The sequence below is a fragment of the Trichoderma gamsii genome (genome assembly GCF_001481775.2).
Source record: "Trichoderma gamsii strain T6085 chromosome Unknown Scaffold_25.2, whole genome shotgun sequence".
Lineage (NCBI taxonomy): Eukaryota > Fungi > Ascomycota > Sordariomycetes > Hypocreales > Hypocreaceae > Trichoderma > Trichoderma gamsii.
The window spans coordinates 268,756-288,876 of record NW_020171362.1 but is presented as its reverse complement, the minus strand read 5'-3'; the positions used below and the strand labels follow the sequence as shown (position 1 = coordinate 288,876).

General features: G+C 50.3%; 5 protein-coding genes across 5 annotated transcripts; 2 read left to right on the top strand and 3 right to left on the bottom strand.

Moving 5' to 3' along the window:
• Window positions 1–1,039: 1,039 nt before the first annotated feature.
• TGAM01_v207073 (serine/threonine-protein phosphatase 2B catalytic subunit) lies at window positions 1,040–2,969 on the bottom strand (the record flags this gene model as incomplete). The annotated part of the gene is made up of 3 exons (XM_018804173.1): window positions 1,040–1,957; window positions 2,049–2,638; window positions 2,798–2,969. The coding sequence occupies 3 exons, from the start codon at window positions 2,967–2,969 to the stop codon at window positions 1,040–1,042; spliced, it is 1,680 nt and encodes a 559-aa protein (XP_018662602.1).
• Window positions 2,970–4,489: 1,520 nt separating this feature from the next.
• Window positions 4,490–5,558, bottom strand: TGAM01_v207072 (oxidoreductase; the record flags this gene model as incomplete). The annotated part of the gene is made up of 4 exons (XM_018804174.1): window positions 4,490–4,604; window positions 4,659–4,791; window positions 4,856–5,239; window positions 5,315–5,558. The coding sequence occupies 4 exons, from the start codon at window positions 5,556–5,558 to the stop codon at window positions 4,490–4,492; spliced, it is 876 nt and encodes a 291-aa protein (XP_018662603.1).
• Window positions 5,559–9,672: 4,114 nt separating this feature from the next.
• Window positions 9,673–11,826, top strand: TGAM01_v207071 (hypothetical protein; the record flags this gene model as incomplete). The annotated part of the gene is made up of 1 exon (XM_018804176.1): window positions 9,673–11,826. The coding sequence occupies one exon, from the start codon at window positions 9,673–9,675 to the stop codon at window positions 11,824–11,826; it is 2,154 nt and encodes a 717-aa protein (XP_018662605.1).
• A 2,921-nt stretch (window positions 11,827–14,747) lies between these two features.
• TGAM01_v207070 (hypothetical protein) lies at window positions 14,748–16,290 on the top strand (the record flags this gene model as incomplete). The annotated part of the gene is made up of 5 exons (XM_024550008.1): window positions 14,748–14,839; window positions 14,939–15,006; window positions 15,067–15,072; window positions 15,163–15,788; window positions 15,874–16,290. The coding sequence occupies 5 exons, from the start codon at window positions 14,748–14,750 to the stop codon at window positions 16,288–16,290; spliced, it is 1,209 nt and encodes a 402-aa protein (XP_024405244.1).
• A 477-nt stretch (window positions 16,291–16,767) lies between these two features.
• Window positions 16,768–19,330, bottom strand: TGAM01_v207069 (hypothetical protein; the record flags this gene model as incomplete). The annotated part of the gene is made up of 2 exons (XM_018804178.1): window positions 16,768–19,062; window positions 19,136–19,330. The coding sequence occupies 2 exons, from the start codon at window positions 19,328–19,330 to the stop codon at window positions 16,768–16,770; spliced, it is 2,490 nt and encodes an 829-aa protein (XP_018662607.1).
• Between the last annotated feature and the right edge of the window lie 791 nt (window positions 19,331–20,121).

The following is a 20,121-nucleotide window of genomic DNA, read 5'->3' as shown; positions in this document are numbered from 1 at the left end:
GAAGAAAGCAGCCTATGTTCACAAGTTGATGGGACGCGGGTGCAAAGGGTAAAGGAGGCATGTTTGATACCAGAGCTGGGACAAGCAGACTGAGTAAGGCTCGATGAATCGTCTAATCTCAGTCTGTTTTGAGCCGATTGGATGACGAAGACGCAGCTTTTTCACAGAGTTAAGCCTCAGATGCTTCCAAAGCTTCCACTCAACAACACTCTCGCTCCACTAGGTCCGGCAGCTATATCGGTACCGTTCACTTCTCCTGGTACTCTCCGGATATGATCAACAAGAAACTGAAAGCTGCGTTCCGAATGGCTGAGAAACGTAATTAATTGATAGTATTGTGTGTCGTTAGAGTATAGAGATATATGAGGCACAAACATTAGCCAGACTATAAGTAGATAGGTAGCCGGCATCCGCGCAATAGTAGATTGGATCCACACGTCTTGGGACCACATGAGGCGAATATAAAAAAAATAGAAACAAATCAGTACCAAGTGACAACGCGTAGTTGTGAAATGTCAAGGTCATCGCTTTCGCTACCCTCTTAGCCGTGGATAGTGATCCTATCAACTAGACTCTCCCATTGCCAAACCCAACCGACCATCCACCCCTTGACTCACATCTTTTGCTCTAGCCAAAGCCTAATCTTGAATCACATACATATATATATTAAAGGAAAAAAGACCAAAAGACCAAAAGAACAATAAGAGATAAAGTTTGATTCAACGGAAAACGTAAAGCATCAAGTCATCAACTCCTGGACATTGGAGATTGCATTGCCATTCCTTATCCCAATATTTTCTAAAGCCTATTGTCGCTGCAGATATTCGTTGAATTGCCCATGTGTGTTTGTTTTCGTTTCATGATGATCGAGGCTTGCGATCTCTGCAATCCGAACTACGTTAGCCGCTAAAGACATTCAAAAAGAACGGAAACACGCGTTAACAACAAGAACAAGCAAAAGGAAAAAAGTCACAAGGCTTGGAGACGCCAAGGATGAGGAAGCCAAACGATTTGCAAAGGCATCTTCTGGGGAAAATACTCACGTGCTAAGTCTCCGGGACAGCTGGTGCAGCTTCTTATCATTATCGGCCTCCTCCGCGGCTTTCTGCAAAGCAATCGCTCTCTCCTCTTCTTGATGCTTCACAACCTCGTCGTGAGTAGGGGGGAGGTGTTCATTCTGCAAATCGACCTTTCGGGCATCCTCAAACGAGCTAATCGCGTTCTTGATACCTTCGGCACCGAGCATCAGGGTGCCGGCGGGCAGCCTTCCACCAGATACAGTCTTCAGCTCCGTAACGCGCTCAGACTCTTCTCGCAGAACCTGGAAGACACGGGACATGCGGCCAATGGCCAGGATCTTGTTCTTGATCGCCCTGCGCTTGAATTCGATCGAGTTGGGATCCTCCATACCGCTGGTAAGAGCTGGCGAGCTGGGGCCAGGCGAGTGTGAAGAAGGCGTCTCCTCCTTCAGCTCCTCCTCTGAACATGTGCTTAAAATGGCAATGAGCATGTCGGTAATCTTTTCGCCAACAAAAGGCAGCGACCAGGTGAAGACATCCATGAAATTGGGAAGCCAGTACGGGTGCGGCGTGCAGTTGAATTGTCGGATATTCATAACGTTGTTTTCATATTTCAAAACAGCGGCTTTGTTGTTATAAACGTCGAGGTAATTGGGCGCCGAGAAGATGGTCATAACACTGGGGAAGCCGGTCGTCCGCGTTTTACGGTACATTCTGTATCCGGCATCCTGGGCTTCGTGGGCACGAATGACAGAGAGCAAGTTGTTCTTTTCCAGAAAAGCACAGGCTGCGTGATATGAAAAGAAGTACGAGCATCCTCGCACGTGGTTATGCAAAAAGAAATCGCTAGATTTTTCTTGTCCAAAGTCTTCGAGGGGGTCGGCCCACAGGATGTCGCACATGAGGCCCTGGGTAGGTGGCTCTCTGAACCGATCAATCTGTGCCATTATGTTAGCTTCGGTTCACATAGGTTTTCATACTTTTGAAAACAGTTTAATACTAAACCAGCAGTTGGACAGCAAGACTTACACTTCTCAAGTCGTCGAGGGTATGCAACTCAGGGCTCAATCCACCGTGGATACACAGGAATTGCTTGTTCATAACGGCAGCCAGGGGAAGACAGCAGAAAGACTCCATACAGGCCTCGTAGACGGCTTCTGAGTACTTGTGCTTGCACTCCAGCTTGAAGGTGAAGTAGTCGGTCAAATGACGGCACTCGTGATTGCCTCGCAGAAGCCACAGTGTATTGGGGTAGTGAATCTTGAGGGACCAAAGGTAAAGGACACACTCGATGGAGAAGTAGCCACGATCGACGTAGTCGCCGAGGAAAAGATACCGCGTCTCGGCAGGGTCACCTCCAACCTCGAACAGCTTCATCAGATCGTAGTACTGGCCGTGAACATCACCGCAAACGGTAATGGGCGCATCCATCTCAAGAAGGTTGGGCTCTGCTCGCAGAATCTCCGTGCCCTTCTTGATAATCCATATCGCCTGTTCCTCGGTGAGTCTGCCCTCGCGGTAAAAGTGCTGCTTCAGAAAGTTGATGTCGGGCTTTTCCTTGGTATCATCCTCAAAAAATTGCTCATCGGTAGGCTTGAACATGGCCGGCGCCTGGACATCTGTATATAGGGCGGTGCCATGAAGGTCAGCGGCGTCGCAGTTGAGGTATTGCGAGACATTGATGGCGGAAAACAGCACCCCCCCCTATCGACAACAACAATGGCGGGGTAGTTGCAAGAAGCTGAACTCGACAAAGCACGGGGTGCAGCCAGACGTACCTTTGCACACTCGCTCGAGCGTGCTGACCTGAGTGCCGTCCTCCATCATGTGGATGGTGAAGTCGATCTCGGGCAGAGGCTTCTTCTCCTGAATCGCGCGAATGGCATTGTCGACCTGGGCGGTTCGTCGAGGCACCTGCTCGGTAGCGTTGGCGTCGCCTTCGGTATCCATGGTGGCGACTGGTGGGCTAAGGAGCTGGATGAAAGACTAGAAGCAAAAAAATGAAGAAGAAAGAAAAACTCTCTGGACGGCGAAGAGTTTTGAGGAGCGAGTCAGAGGAGCTGCTGCCGGAGACTTCTGCTCGGCGCCGAGGGTCCAAGAGTTCGCAGACGCCCAGGAGCTGAAAGGCGTGGCGGGTGGCGGTGAGCGCAGAGAAAAGCAGCAGGCCTGCAGCTGCTAGCAGTTCGCGGAAATGCTGGGGGCGAGTCGAATCAGGGCCCGTGGCAGCGACGTTTTGGCGGAAATCCCAGATAAAAATGTGCTCGAGGGCCAAAAGTGTGTTCGAGGCAAAGGCGAGATAGGCCGACAGGAGATTTGAGAACTTGGCGGTGCCCGCGCGGGAGCTGGCCACGGGGGGCGGACTGGAGCTAGCACGACTTATTACACAACGCCCCAGGGCTATCAATTAGGGGACTGCTACTCCGTACCGGCACAGCACCTAATCTAACCGGAGGGCGGTACCTCATGCCTTAGCAGCCTTAGCAGCATCTTGGCCTCGATTGCTGCAAGATTCGCTGCTTCTTGCTGGTTTGAGGCATAGCAGGACATGTCTCGGACGGCCTCCAGCCCAATCACGATTTTGGCCCGCAGCGCGCATGCGGCTGACGGGGCTCGTTATTTTTGGCATCGACGTAAATAGCATATATCTTAAAATTTGGTGTCACTACCTTATCTCAGGAGCGTATTTACATACACTCTGGATGTACGTACGGGATTTATCAGTCTCTCATATCGATAATTCACGGTAGACAAGCATTCTAGACTCTAGATATTCCTTGCTCCAAAGCCTGTCCGAGAAAGGGGCGGGGGAAGTACAGGTTCATTGACATCACTGCTATCCCTAATACCTATCCCTATCCTGTACCTAATACGAGCTACCACTATTAGCCCGCTACCAGTTCCCCCGTGCTGCTAAACTACCCCCCAACATCCATCTAGGTACCAAGTGCTCAACCCCGTAACTCCATCCTCTGTATCATTGAATCTCCTACCAGGCTCTGCTGATTTGAAATGCACGCAGCAGCCCGTGTGTAGCACCGCGGCCGCCCCGAAATCTGCTCCTTCAGGCTTCATCTTCAGGCTGCTTGCCCCTCAATCTGTCTACTACCGCTACGGGTTCCCGCTGCAGCCCCGCTTCAATTCCGCCGCCACCAGACCCTGAAGAACGGAAGCTTGCCTTCATGTTTTGGCGTGCTACTGTACATTTGCTGCTTAGCTAAACTTGAGCTCATATAATCGTAAATGCACGTTCCGTTGTCATTTATTTTTTATTCTATTCTAACACTCTATGCCTGCGTCTTTATCGGTATGGATAAGACTATCTCGTCGTACTAATGCAGCAGTTTATAGAGACGCCCATCTTCGTAACGATTCTATTGTCTATCGCAAACCATGCCCATTAGTTCCCATTCTTTTTTTTGAAATTTATCCTCTAGCCATTGTTTTTTACTCCCATCCAAGTATATAGTCCTTTATGGTAGGCTGTAGCCGCCGTCGACAATCATATCCAGACCGGTCGTATAGGAGCTTGCATCACTCGCCAGGTACAGGTATGCGCCCTTGAGCTCTCCGGCGTAACCCTCGCGGCTATGCGAATATTAGCATCTGGATTATACTCTATAACAGAAGGATTCAACATACCCCATAACAGTCTTGTCCTTCCACGCCTTCTTTGTCTCCGTAGGCACAAAGGATGAGATCTCGGTCAGGATATATCCAGGGGACACGGTGTTGGCTCGGGCAAATCCAACCCACTCGACGGCCAAACTCTTGCCTAAAACAGTTCTTGTTAGCTTTCTGTGCAGCTCTCAAAAGCATCATGGACCCTGGTGACATACAAAAGTGGATCACAGCCGCCTTGGAGCCGTTGTAGACAGCCTGCAGCTGCGGGATGTTGACGATGCTGCCGCTCATGGACGCCGTCGCAATGAAGCTTCCGGTGGTGTAGTTTTCGAGAGGCTTGCCGTCAATCGTCGTGCCCTCTTCTTTCTGGCGGCGGAAGTGAGCGCCGGCGCTCTTCGCACACCACATGACGCCGTCCACGTTGACGGACATGACATCGCGGGCCATGTCGGCAGGGCCGTCGATGAAGGCGCCCTTGGTCCATGGGATGCCCGAGTTGGCGACAAAGACGTCGAGGCGGCCGTTGAATTCCTTGACATTGTCCGCGATGGCCTTGTCGACGGCCTCGGCCGAGGTAACGTTTACCTGGTATGCCTTGCCTGTTGTTTGAACCAAAGTTTTAGCAACTCAAGTATCTACTTGCAAATATGGATAAGAAGAAGGAAAATACGCACACTTGACGCCGTACGTCTTGGCAATGGTCGCAGCCGACTCCTCGGCCTGCTTGTTGCTGTTGTACCAGATCGCAACGTTGGCGCCGGCCTCTGCAAAGGCCTCTACGACGGCGAGACCGATGCCAGCACCGGCGCCTGAGACAATTGCGGTTCTTCCCTTGAGCGAAAAGAGGGGCAGCACTCGGTCGACGTTGGGGACGGGGGAGTTGTCGTGCTTGAAAGCGCCATTGGTCATTTCCGCCATTTTGAACTTGAATGTATCTCTTGCACTAAAGAAGGCTGTAACGGCTTGTCTAACTGGTAATCTCGAGGAAACGAAGCAAACAGGTAAACGAAGAGGGTATCAACACTGCAAAGTAACCTGGGAATCAAAAGTGACGCTATCGCGAAAGAACTGCGACTGCGGGGGAGGATGGAAAGCCACGCCCTCTTTATAATCCTTGACCTCCTCCTCCTCATCGCCTCTGGCCTTCAGAGCCGCCGCTACTCTCCGCAGGTGCTCCATCTCCAACCACCAGACCGAGACTTTCTGACGGCGGGACCCTCCATGCGACATTTTACCGCATCTATTTGGCCGCGTCGACACGCGCTCCAATGTCGAGTCGCTATTCTTTGGGCTTCTTTTTTTCCTCTAACATGGCCTGTCTCTTAGCCCGTGTGGAGCTGAGCGGGATTCGTTGCTGACCCCACGTTGACATTGATTCATTTGCTCCATATCTACCGTGTACGGAGCAGGCCTATCTGCTTCGTATCTATCCGTACAACAGGCCGGTTCGATGCTACGGTGGCATTGGCACACGTGCTACTATGCACCGGCAATATTCAATCTGACTTTATCCAGCAATAGTCTGATCTTCCTGGCTGCCACATACTACTTACTTGTTCCTCGTTTGGTGCCTGAATATCGACATCTACATATAAACTCGCGCTCTTTTGTTCCCTTTGGCAATGATAGTCAGCTTCGGTTATCAATGGCCCCCCGCCAAACATCGACGTCTTGGGTTACTCCGCCAGAAGCCAAAAAGCCCCGTAGCGGATCCATCTCTGTTTGCGATGCCGGACTATGGCCAAGTCGGGAGGTTGCGCCTGAAGATCCCCACGTCATAGTGGTGGGGGGGAATTCTGCAAAGTCGCGTGTATCTCAAGTTATTGTTTACTTTTGCTTGTGATCTATGCGAGGCGGTAAGTTGAGTGCTTCTGTTAGGTGAGGCTATTTGTTGTGATAGAGGTCCGTTAGACTAGATGTATAAGCGGCATCTTGAAATAGCGTCTGAAGAGGGATCACAAGCGGGATTAATGCGACGTGTATTTACAGCTTCCACCTTTGTTGAGTCTACAGAGTACGGTTGATATATACTTGACAACTTCATCTAGCTTTATATACGACCGAGGAGCTAACTGCAAGGATCCATCTACTGTTTTCTGTCGAATGTTATCGTAGCTGCATATTCGACGCAATGACATCTTCTCGCGGGAAGTTGGTCATTTTCCACCGAGAGATGAAGTCATCACGGCTGACTATTTTCCAAAACGTTAGCTTCGTTTTCCAATTATACCGTCTCTGGAAGACAGCAAAATGGGTGAAAGAGTTAGTTATGTTGCTACTTACTATAAGCGCCGCAGATTCGCCGCAGCCCCTCAAAGGCGCTTCGCCCGTGAAGCACTCGCCAGTTGTCAAAGACTGTTGCGAAGAGTTTAGCATCACGGCGGACTTCAATTCCACTTCATTTCGGCACACTTACTAAGCACTCGTCCTGGCTCAAGTTGGAACCAAAACTCGCTCTCTTTACTTTTTAGTATCTCATCCCATTTCCGAGCCGCTTGGTACCACGCATCGACGTCGATATCCGTGGGCACAACACCTCGGTCGTCATTGTTCCACCTGATCCTGTGCAAGTTGCCGCCGTTGGTTTCAATGACAGGATATGCCATATCTGGCGCAATTGCAACGCCTTGGTTGCCGCTAGCGTGCCATGGCAGCTTGACTTTGCGTAAGATCTCAAAATCCTCTGGTGATTCTTTCCGAAGAGTCTCGGCGGCATGGAATCCATCTACGAGCAACGATTGCCCGCCAAGGACCTCGTCAGCGGGTTTATTGGCAGGCGGTGTGTGAGACAGCAGATGGAAAGCCTGTAGACCAGCCGGTTCCGTAAAATATGTTGTATCTGTATGGGCTGGGAGAGCCAGATTGGTGTAGGCCGTATCAGCGAGGGCTAGATCTGGAATGAAGTCGTAAAAGCCGCCATAGTGCGTGTTTCGTATAGGCCCGATAGTTTCCAGGAGCTTCTCAGTCGCCTCTGGCGTTTTTGGCGAGTCGGTAACGAAGCATAACCCATACTGACGCTACTCATGGTTAGTTTTTGATTAATCACTTTGATATAAACGTAGTCGGTACATGCAATCTTGCTGGTCAAGTCGGCCAGTCCCTTTGGAGAAGTACTGCTCATAACATCGTCAAACCGGACTTCCGGAGGAGCTGAAGCTATCGTGGCGTCCCAGAGCTTTCTTTCGCTACGCACAACATTAGTTGACCTAATAGTCAAAGCTATCAGGTACAATAATTTGCTCACTCTTGATTCGCAAGCTTCTTATTGCTAATGTCGCGAAGAGTGACGCTTAGCCAAGACCAAGGGTAGTGACTCTTGTGGGAATCCGACCCTAATAGAAAACAGTGAGTTCGCATCTTATAGAGCGAGAGGGTGGTGGTTTGTGTCTCAAGTACATAAAATATCGACGCCATCATTCTTGGGCGAGATCTCTTTGGGCGAGAGGTCTTTCGGTATCTGCAAAGCACAGCCAAATCAGCTGTCAGTGTCCTGGAAGAGCGTTCAAGGGCCAATGGCTACCGCGAAAGTGTCAAAGTTGCGCTGCAGGGTATCTTGGTTCACGCATTGTGCGCAGCGGCAGTTATCGCTGCATAAGAAGATTCGCTGTTAGTCTTGTGTTACATTCCATGCTCGATGCTGTCATATGCAGCATGTGAGCGCACACACCGGAGCCATAATTTAGATCTTGCAGTGTCAATTAGCGATTCCCCTCATACCAGACTAAGTAGCAGAAAGAGAGACGTGGCTACTTACAGTTCTGCTTTAAAATGAGATCCGGGCTCGTCGCTCTTGAAAACGAGTCCCTTGGAGCCCGCCTCGAGACTTGTTGCGTAGAATCGTGGTCTTGAAACAGCAGCCGAGGCATGCCGGGCAATGAGACCACTCCGGCCACTGAGACGCACAAGGCCGGAGCTGCATGTGCCACAAAGACTGAGCAACCTAGAACTCATAAGGGAGGAACAAGAATTCTTGTTACTTACCCAAAAGTACTGCGGCTTTTCAATGAGAAGAGCATGGCTCGAGCAGGAACACAACGATATGACAAAAACTAGTCTTTGATTCCATTGAGCCGGCGGGAAGATGTTGCCTTTCGACAGATATGGAGCCATGAGACGATAGCACGAGCTAATAATACCTAGCAGAGCTACTAGGGTGAGCTGTCATTAGGTAATACAGTTGCTAACTTGAGGGTCTGGGGTAGAAACATTTTAGATCTGCATGTTCTCCGTGCCTATCTTCGTTTCTAATATCAATAATACTCGTCTTCGAATCTGTCTAAGCGGCACTATCATTGCCGATTGAAATCGGAAGAGGTGCTATTTGATCGGCTGCAGGTGTTTGAGCCAATTCAGTCAGAATAACAGAGAATTTAGTCTTCGATATTGTTGACTTGAATTCCGACTCTTAAATTACACGTGAACAACCTTCTGATAATCATGGTTTTTTAATCGAGCTGTTTGTGTAAAATACTTATCCATCTATCTGCTTGTATCAAATATTTAGGACTGCTGGTAATCACTGTGCGCTCTCTGTTAAGATGAAGGGTTCCTGCATCTTTAAATTGCGTGCATGCTGTACATGTATTTAGCCGCGCGAAACAAGCGCTGATTCGGTATAGGCCACCCACGGATTAGCAGCCTGCCACTGAAGATAATCCGGCTCCCGGGGTCTATTCTTAGCGATCGTAGAGTCCACTACCTACCATGTAAAGTTTTATAGCTTCGTCAAAAACCACCTGTACGGAACACTTCTGCGAAACACGAGAATCCATATCACGTCTCCTTCATTGCAAGAAATCTTTCTTCTAGGCTGCGACACCTTATCGTTACTGCGCGACTTCACAACTCTTCCAGCGAGGCGTTTCCGATCGGCATATCGAATACTCGAAGAATCTACCGTCGCTATCACGATACTTTGCGCAGCGCCCTGCTGGCCATGGAAGCATCGTCATCCAAAAGCTGCAGCACGTTAGCTTAAATCTTGCGGGAATTCAGGCGCGTGGGGCCCTGGGAGAAGGCAAAGTTTGGCAGTATGAATTCGCGACAGGACGGGTTCGATACCTTTTACGACGACCAGGTCGCAGCCCGTCGACAGTTTTACGCGCGAGAACACGCTGTTAGTCGCACTAACGACGTTGCCGTTCTTCTTACCGTCACTGCCCTCGCGGTGACCTTTCTGTTCAGATATATAAGCCCTGACGGATCGCTTGAGGGGGCATTTTCGTCCATCGGCAACTTCCTATGGGACGCGCTCGAATTTATAATCCCTGCGCCGCTGCTTTTCGCAATCGACAGCTGGATGAATTCCGCTACTACATCACCGATGCACAATACTTTGAATACAAGTAACCATGCCTGCAAGAGTGAAGCCTTGCGGAGGGTGATGGGGTTGGATCGCCAAGACGGCGTAATGAACTCGGTCCTTCGTGCCAGAACAAGAGCTCTCTCCATGACAGGCAGTGTTTTGGGGCTTAAAATCGACTCAGACAGGCCCGCAGGATTGGGAAACAGGGACAACTCGTGTTACCAGAACAGCGTTCTCCAGGGACTGGCCTCGCTGCACTCAATGCCAGACTATCTCTCGGCGTGTCTTAAGGGCGCTGAAGAGTTTGGCGATGGCATGAACAAAAACGTTGCGCATACGCTGCGGTCACTCATCGCAGATCTAAACGACGTAACGAATAACGGAAAGACATTATGGACACCCTCTTTGCTAAAATCGATGAATACATGGACTCAGCAAGATGCACAAGAGTACTATTCAAAAGTTTTGGACGACATCGAAAAAGGAGCAGCCTTGATAGCGAAAAATGTGGCTTCTGCTACACCACTCATCGGACTCGAGGGCGGCGATTATATCGGCAGAGATGAATATTCTATAAGCGAGCATAGTGACGATAGCGGCTACCAAAGCCAATTGTCAAACTCCAGAGCAGAGTCTAAAAGGGCTGTGCGAAATCCCTTGGAAGGCCTTTTGGCTCAGCGGGTTGCCTGTGTCCAATGCGGTCACTCGGATGGGCTGTCCATGATTCCATTCAATTGCCTTACCCTTAGTCTTGGCCTTGACAAAAATCATCATGATCTCTATGAGAGACTTGATTCGTACAGCAAGGTTGAAGAGATTGAGGGAGTGGAGTGTCCGAAATGTACCCTGTTAAAGGCGCAGAGGCTTCTAACCAAGCTGGTAGAGAGACTGGAGGCTGGTGGCTCCACGAAAGAACAACTGGCTGAACCCTTGCGTAGGTTGGAAGCTGTCCAAACGGCCTTGGAAGAAGATGACTTCGCCGAAGAAACCATCAAAGACCGCTGCAAGATCACTGCTCAGAGCAGAGTCAATGTGACGAAGACAAAGCAGATGGTGGTTGCGCGACCACCTCAAAGTCTGGCTATCCACGTGAATCGATCTGTCTTCGATCCATCCACTTTTAACATGATCAAGAATTCGGCACCGGTGAACTTCCCAATGACACTGGATCTAGGCCCCTGGTGCTTGGGAAGCGCTGAAAAAGTGAAATCTGCAAACGAAAAGAATGCAGGGGATGGCCAAGACAGCGAAGAAGAGTGGCAGCTGCATCCCATGTCATCCATGGTGGCGGGAGATTTGGGAGAGTCACGATTGACAGGCCCTATCTATGAGCTGAGGGCGGCTGTCACGCACTATGGGCGGCATGAGAATGGGCATTATATCTGCTATCGCAAATACCCGCCTTCTCATCCAGATGATTTGAATGACGTGCACGAGAAAACCGCAATTCCACCTCAAGAAATAACACACAAAGAAACAACGGATAGTACCGTCGATGACGACCCGGCGGACCCAAACACAGAAGAAGAAACTAAGAGCAACAGCTATGGCAACAGAGATTCGTCTTGGTGGAGGCTGAGCGATCAGAATGTGTCACAAGTCAATGAAGAGACAGTTATGAGCCTATCGCCGGGAGTATTTATGCTGTTTTACGAATGCGTCGACCCCTCCATGATTTTATCATCGGAGTTGAAAGACAAGGTCACGGAGTTGACGAATGCCACAGCAGAAGTCGCCATTACGAAGCAGGATGAAAGCGAAGTGGACGATGCGACTACTTTGACTCCGGCAACGACGGTGACTTCAGACTCTGTAGAAGCCGAGCTGAAAGCAGCATCCGGGGATATTTTGGCCAACAGAGGCCCATCAATACAAGTCTGAGGTGCTTGCAATTCTTTTTTCCGCCTTTCTTTTCTATTCCCAATCTTCAATTACATTTCATCATCAAATTGCATAGCGATGGCGTTGGTGTAGAGTTTCGGACAACAGAGTCTGCGAGTATTGGATTCTTGACGATTCAGAGCTTGATTGGGAGAGCGCGTGCTGATGGGACAATGGACGGCACGCCATAACAATTTGGAATATCAAGGATGCTGGTCTGTTTCGTACCGATCGAGTCAAATAGTAATCAGTACTGCTCAGTGCCTCTGTAGTAACGTGTTTCTGCACAACTTGAAATAAGAGACAGTGAAAACACTATTCAGGATTCAAAATCAGATGCCCGCGTAACCCATGCTCGCGCACGCCATGTTCTACGTCAGCTGTGACTGATTGGCCGAGAAGAAATTTGCTGGAAGGACGGGTTTGCCGGGACTGCACAGCCACGGGGACTAATATAGCGATACAAAGAGGACTCGCGCTGACGATACCTCGAGATGATCGTTGCGCCGACTACGGCTAAAAGTTCTGTGAAGCTCCAGCATATCGCAGATAAAAACTCGTTGCCAGACCCGATCCGATGCTGTACTTGTGGTGTAATAAAACGCCGGTCTGGATCTCGCTGCATGCAGGGCTGCGCTGGCCTCCTGCAAGAATATAATAACCAAAGCTGGAAATGCGAAGGAGGGAAAAAAAACAAGCACTACGCTAGACAGGGGCGCCCTGAATCTCGGCCCAATCGGCGCCCCGTGCAGCACCATGGCGCTTCTACCCGCATAGATTTAGCGGCCTCAGCAGCTTGCTAGCGAGGCCATGCTGCCTGTAAGCCCGCGGCTGGCAGAAAGCTTGGCGGTCGAGCGCATGCTAGCCACGAACAGAAACGGGGATTTATGCGTCTGGTCTGGTCTGTTATACGCCAGTGGGTAGCGCCCACTCGGCTGGTGCAGGGCCAGGGGCTAGAAGGCTCTGTGGTTGTACTGTAGGTGGCGAGCAATTGTTGCAAGGGGGTGGACAGACCCCTTTTTTGGTGTATCTGATGTTGCAGGATCAGGTACGAGGATGCTAGTTTGCGGCTTTATGCCTAACATGAGGAGTGCTGAGCCAACAACGTGAAGAACATCAAATTGCGCTGTGGGAAAAACAGCCTTTTTGTCAGGTGTCTGTTCTTAAAGTCTAAAAGCGGCTAGAAGATTGGGGGGTGGGATGAGTGGGATGAACGTGGGCGGCGGAGAGATCGGCCGGTCAATATTTGTTCCTTTTTTTTTTTCTTTTTCTTTTACTTCGCCGGATCAGCTACCCGAACATTACGTGGCGAACGCGACGATGCCGACCAGCAATGGAGACAAAGCGTCACTAAGAAACGGTGCACGGCTTTTCTAGATGAAGGATGTTGGTAGCGAGTCTAGAGCTGGTAGCAGCGATTGCACTTGATAGATACGAGGTGGGGAGGGAGCACAGATTCGTTGAAAGCCGCTGAGCTCCGTCTGTGTGGAGACGGCGAGAGGAACAGGCCCGCTATAGCAAGTCCGGCGTGGCAGAGGTACTGGGCGGCTACGAAACACTTTGTACCTTTTGACCTGCAGCATTGCTTGTTCGCAAAAGAGACACCATGGCTTCTTTTATGAATGAAAAGGTGATTTATCCTGTAGTAGGATCAGCAGATGCGGATGAATGCGCCGGCAGAATGTCGCGAGAGGCCATTCATCCAGCGTCGGATTTGCTCGGCGTGTATAGCCAGAAGAGCCCTATGCCAAATACCAGACCTCCGCTGCCTTTCCAGCTCCAGCTACCTTGAGCATAGCTGGCGGCAGGTACCATCCCTAGCGGTCGAGCGCGGCAAACCTCCGTGATTTAGTAGTCGCTGCAGTACCTCGTATCAAGTACACGGCTCATAGCGTATAAGGCACATGTACCTGACAGCAGCAACAAAGCCGCAGCGACCTCCCGCCTGCCAAACCGCTTTCCGCGGGGCACTGACGCTTTAGGGGCGCCTTGATGCGACTCGGCGGACCTTCTGAAAGCTCCTGCCCATGCCAGCCAGATGCAGCCAAAGGCAGGAAGGCGCGAGACGCTGCGGTGCTTGCCCGTCGCTTTAACTCTGGCCATGGCCATCTAGACCCATCAGGATTGGTCAGGTCCTGCGCCCGGCCGCGAATTCATCCTTTTTCATCTTTTCTTACCTTTAAAGCCCAAATTCTCCTTCTTCCTCTTCCATTCACTCTCCTCCAATACCCGCCGAGCTGCTTCGCCCATCCCTGCTGCCTTTGCGAATTCGCTGGGCCCAGATTCCTCTCCCTTTCTCTTTCTGGTTTTTTGGTCGGCGCCGGGCTGAGGGGAAATAATCTTCTTCATCTTCCGTCATTTGTTCATATTCGGTCGTTTTGTTTGCATCTCATTGTTTGCGGCTGAGCTTTGCGAATTTGTCTTTTTCTGCTCTCTTTTTCTTGGCCGAGCCCGAGCTGCATCTTGATTTCGGAGTCGCCTCTACTTCTTTTTTTGGACCCAAGCCGTGTCTTGGCATCGGTGATCCTGTCGATCCGCCAGCCTCGGCATCATAATACGGAAACAGAAGAGGAACAAAGCGAAAGACGAGAAAAAAAAATCACAGTCGATATTTTTGAAAATCGAAACGAATTGCTTCCTGCATAGAGACTTCAATTGGATAGGTCGATAAGTCTGTGTGCGAATTGTTACGGATTCATTAATCGCTCGCATTTACACGATACTCCCGAGTGCTTTCGCGACGGCGCATCCTAGTGCTACGGGAGAGGCAGTGGGCCGACGTCGAGACGAGCCATTTTACCATCTTCCAAACTGGATTTCATACTTTCCTGGTCGATCGGAACACGACAGCGAGACTCGGTTCTCAATCGACTCTGCACACGCTGCAGTGGTTTTAATTTCTCTTCCTAGCAAGGCTAGTTATGACAGTTTCAAATTCCAACGGCGGCTTAATTCCTATGATGGAGATGATACCCTCCGTGAAGTTCAATATCCCCATTTGGGCGCATGTAATGTAAGAGACATGCCCTTTTCTGAATGGTGTGCGCAAGTGCACAGACACAGAGGTGACGAGATCGCATGAATCCGAGGGCTAACGATTTGAACCACATAGAAATTGGATGTTCTTTTCGAATGTTACCATCATCTTCAATAAGTGGCTATTAGACACTGCTGGATTCAGTAAGTATCCGACCTTTCTGACAAATATGGCGAATGGGAGTCGCTAACAAGCAATTCTAGAATACCGTAAGTTCGAAAATTCACAAGCCGCGCGTTCTGGGGGGAAAGAAGGAAAAAGGTAATCACCGACAATTGCATGCTAACTTTGTGAAATAGCCATCATCCTCACCTGCTGGCATCTCATCTACGCCACCATCGCAACTCAGATCCTCGCTCGCACGACGACACTTCTCGACTCCCGCCGCAATTTCCCAGTTACCGGCCGCCTCTACCTCCGCACCATTCTCCCCATTGGCCTGCTATACTCCGGCTCTCTCATCTGCTCCAATGTCGTGTATCTCTATCTCTCCGTCTCCTTCATTCAGATGCTCAAGGCCGCCTCGCCAGTTGCTGTGTTATTCGCATCCTGGTCTTGGGGTGTTGCCGAACCGAACTTGGCCAAATTTCTCAACGTCCTGGTTATTGTCTTTGGTGTTGCTGTCTCGAGTTTTGGAGAGATTCAATTTTCCTGGACAGGATTCTTCTTCCAGATTGGAGGCACCACCTTCGAAGCTGTTCGCGTTGTTATGATCCAGGTCATGCTTAGTGGTGAAGGACTCAACATGGACCCCCTCGTCAGCCTCTACTACTATGCGCCTGTCTGCGCCGTCATGAATTTCCTCATCGCACTTGTTGGCGAAGTGCCGAAATTCAAATTGGAGCACGCTGCTCAAGCTGGCTATGGAATGCTCTTCCTCAATGCCTCCATTGCGTTTATCTTGAACGTCGCCAGCGTATTCTTGGTATGCTTATCCCATTTGAATCTGCATTTCAAGTCTCTGCTCGTCTTTGATATTTTTTCCAACGCTAACAGTCATGGTTTCGTAGATTGGCAAAACTTCAGGGTTAGTCATGACTCTTACTGGCATCTTCAAAAGCATCCTGCTTGTCGTTGTCTCTATTCTGATCTGGTCAACCCCGATTACGTTCCTCCAAACTGTGGGCTATACCATAGCTCTTGCAGGACTCACTTATTATTCCCTTGGATACGACCAGCTTGCTAGCATGGGCGCAGCAGTAGTTAGCTACACAAGTGAATTCTTTTCAACGAGTGGAGGAGGCGGCCATGTGATGCGCTCAAAACGAATTATAGTGGTCGGCCTATCTTCGCTGGTGGCTATGATTGTTGTCCTTGAGTTGACTATGAGTGAATGGGGGAGAAGGCTACTGGGAGGACCTTCGTGGCATGGGGGTCATCGTTTCAGCCCGAATTACGGGCATCACGCGAACAACGGCAGCCACTAACTGCAGTCTATATAAAATAAAAACGAGAGACGAATGATTCTATAATATTTCACGCCATGTTTTGATATAAGACAGCATAATAGGCGCTGTCGAAGTTTATGAAGAGAGTTATACCCAATCAATACATCCAAATTCAATCACATTCAACTGGTCGTGATAATCAGCAAACAAATTGTTTCTTGATCATGCTTTCCCTCGCTAGTCCGTAACTGCCATAAGCTAAGCTTCAATGAAGCATCCCTTTTTTTGTCCATGACCTTTTCTATCCATTATCTAGGGTATCTCTTGCATTTTATTTAGAAGCCGATTGATTTTCATGAATGCCCCTTTTCCTCAACCTGTAACACACGAGTAACACCAAAGCAGCATTAAAGGGGTTAAAAAAAAAGGTTCATCTTGAAATTGAAAAACTGCGAGAAATTAAAGAGGTTCCTACACGCTAGCAATCTTTTCCAAAAGAGCTTTCTTCCTTCTTCATCATCGACTTCTACTCCGACGGCGGCTTCGGCTGCGATGTCTCTCTCGGCGAGGCGATAGGCTGCGATCTCGTCTGTTGCGCCTGTCACGGTCGCGGTCGCGGTCGCGGTCGCGGTCACGATCGCGATCTCTGTCTCGATCTCGGTCTCGATCTCGGTCTCGATCTCTCTCCCGGCTACGGTCCCGTTCACGATCTCTTCGATCACGGTCTCTGTCACGGTCGCGTTCTCGGTCTCGGTCTCTATCGCGGTCTCGTCGGTCCCTGTCCCTGTCCCTATCTCGGTCTCTGTTGTCTCGTTCGCGGTACCGGTTCCTGTCCCGACTGTTGCTGCGCGATCTGCTCCTAAGTCTCTCGTCCCGGGCTCCAGGAGCATATCTGTCAACTGCTTGTCCATCACCCTTGTGTCGTGTCGCAAGTGTCTTCTCACCACTATTCTTCTTGTCGTCAACGCCGGGGATCGGCAAGCCTTTCTCTCTGGCGTCCTTCTGAGCCGCCAGGTAAGCCTTGGCCTCCTTCTCCCGCTTTTTGACTTCCTCGAGTTTCCACTCTTCGAGCTCATCCTTGGTAGTTGAGTGTGGCACAGTCGATGAGCCGGGACGAGACCGCGATCGGCTTCGCCGATCTCGTGTACGATCTCTTTCTTGGTCTCGGTCCTTGTGATCCTTTTCTCGGTCTCGATCTTTGTCTCTATCGCCAGATCGATCACGGCTGCGGCGGCGAGGTGATCGAGCGTCTGACCTAGTAGGATAGTAAGAATCTGCAACACCAACACCAACACCAACACCACGCCGACTATCCCTCGACCGGCTGCGGTGCCGTCGAGCAGCCCGTGAACGACTTCTCTCTCGTCGGTCCGTTCGTAAATGCGAGCGTGAACGATCTGGACGCTCTCGGCTACGCTCCCTACTGCGGTCCCGGCGGTCGGGTTTGGCTCGTGAACGGCTTCTCTCGCGCCTAGTAGATCGAGCCCGTGACGGGCTTGGAACTCGCCGTCGTGAGTTGCTTCTAGCAGAGCGGTCACGTTTAGGCCTCGAGCGGCTTCGTTCGCGTCTGTCGTCCCTTCGCTGTCGAGATCGGCTTCTGTCCCTCCTCAGCTTTGAGCGGCTCCTATCCCGCCTATCCCTGATTCTAGAACGGCTGCGGTCCCGCCTTGGCGAGTCGGATCGATGATCACGGCGACGTCGATCATCAGTGTCTCTTTGGTGGCTTCGATCTCTGTCTTTGGCTCTATCAAGATCCGCATCATGAGCTCGGGACGGACTTCTACTAGAACGACGCTCCTCTCTTAATCCGGATTGTTTCGGGTCCATAGACGATTTTGAGTCCCTTCTATCGATGGGTTTTCTGGACTCGGCAGTTTTCGATGAATCCCTTCGAATTGGGTTGATAGCTGAGGCTGGGCCAGTCTTTCTAGGAGGGGGGGCCAAGGTAGAATCGATATCCATTTCGAGCTTTGCGCGAGTCGACTTGCTGCTTTCGCGCAAAAGATCGGCCAAAGCTTCCTGTTCCAGTCGCTCATGGTCCTCTTTAGACATCTTTTTCTTCAACTCCTCGGGCAGAACCGCGTTTTCTTTACGTGAACTTTCGCCTTCCCGGTCACGGTCACGGTCACCTTCACGTTCTCGGTCTCGTTCTCGGTTTCGATCGCGGCCTCTGTCACTGACTCTGTCCCTGTCCCTGTCCCTGTCCCTGTCTCGATTTCTATCCCGGTCTCTGTCTCTGTCTCGATCAGTATCTCTATCGTCCCTTTCTCGCTTCTCTCGCTCCTTGTGCCTTTGTTCTCGCTCCAAGTCGCGCAGTCGCTCTCTCTCTTCACGATCCTTCTCTCGCTTTCGCCGCCGCTCGTCTCTTTCTTCCTGGCGTTTGATCTCAGCCTTTTCACGTTCCTTTTCTTCTTGACGGCGCTCTTCCTTCGCGATCCGCCTCTTTTCCTCTTCAATGGCTGCTTCTTTCTGTCTCAGCTCTTCCCGCACCCTTTCACGCTCGGCTTGCTTGGCTGCGGTGTCGGCAGCATAATCTTCATCGGTCTTTGCTCCACGTTCCTGCTCTTCGCCGGCCTCCTCCTTGCCAATCTCTGCTCGCCTAAGTTCTCGAATGCTTTGCTCAATCGCTTCGACGTCAATCAGCTTCCCAATGACTTCTTCAGCTTTGTGGTACACGCCTGATCGTTCCAATGCGCCATCAATCAGCGCTGCAGCTTTTCTCCGGTCCAAGGTGAGGAGTTGGTGCGGGTTGCGCTCAACTTCTTGTTCAGCAACCTCGAGAATTGCTTTTGTAACTTGAGCCTCATAGTCCTAAAAGAGAGAGAGAGGAAAAAAATTAGTAACGGCAGAGGAATAGATAGCTGCTGATTGTTGTTCTGCATACGCTAGCTTCAAACTTGTCCCAAACTTGCTTCCTTATTGAGTCGTAGGCGCCTTCTTTCTTGAAGCTATGTGCCAGTGATTCGATGGCTGCCCGCGTCGCCGATGGCAGCGGCAATTCAGATGCCTTGAATTTCCGCGGCGATGGACCAGCACTCGGATCGCTGGCCATGTTCGACTGTTCCGCAGACGTCGCCATGGCGCTGGATTTTGTGTCTGCGTAGAGCCGCAGGCTGGCGCCGAGCGTGTCGTAGTGCGCGCGCCTCGCCTGGAGATTGGAAAAATCGATGGTTCGAGTCAAGACATGCCGCTAGATCAAAATTGCCTCGAAGCGCTAAACGTAGCCTGTTAGACGAGCTGTAGAGTACAATGTTACTTGGTATATCGCTATGTTTTCATTATCTGGAGGGAGGTGCAGTGTTGAAGGGCTGAAGTGGCATACCATCAGGATAACGCCTGCTCACGTGACGCATATCGTCGTGCTGAAAACCTCAAGCTTGTGTATCTATCAAGGTGTTTCTGCCATTGGATGACAAAACTGACACTGGGAACTGAGTACCTATGCAATCTCTACTACATTTTACGGTCATACATTCACTTGCAACGAACAGAATGGGTCTCCTCATTTTTCCAAGTCTACAAACCATCAGTGATTTCTTCTCTCATCATCAGCAATACAGCTGTCATCTCAGTTCTGCCACCTGATTATAATTGTAAATGTATTTGTATTTGCACTCATTTTATGCTATCAGCATTGTAGAGCAAAAATCCTAAAATAGACAACATATACTACCAAATGCTCTGCTTTCTAATAAAAGAACGGATAGTTTTTCAAGGCTATTCGTGCATGCGTATGAATGAAGGTATAGTCGTGATGCCGTCATCCCATCATAAAATTCGTTTGTAGCGGAGAGTTTCCTTTTATTCCGTCGCCCCTGAGAGATGTGTACCGATATTCTTCCCTCCTTCTTTTCCCCTTTTCTCCCTGAC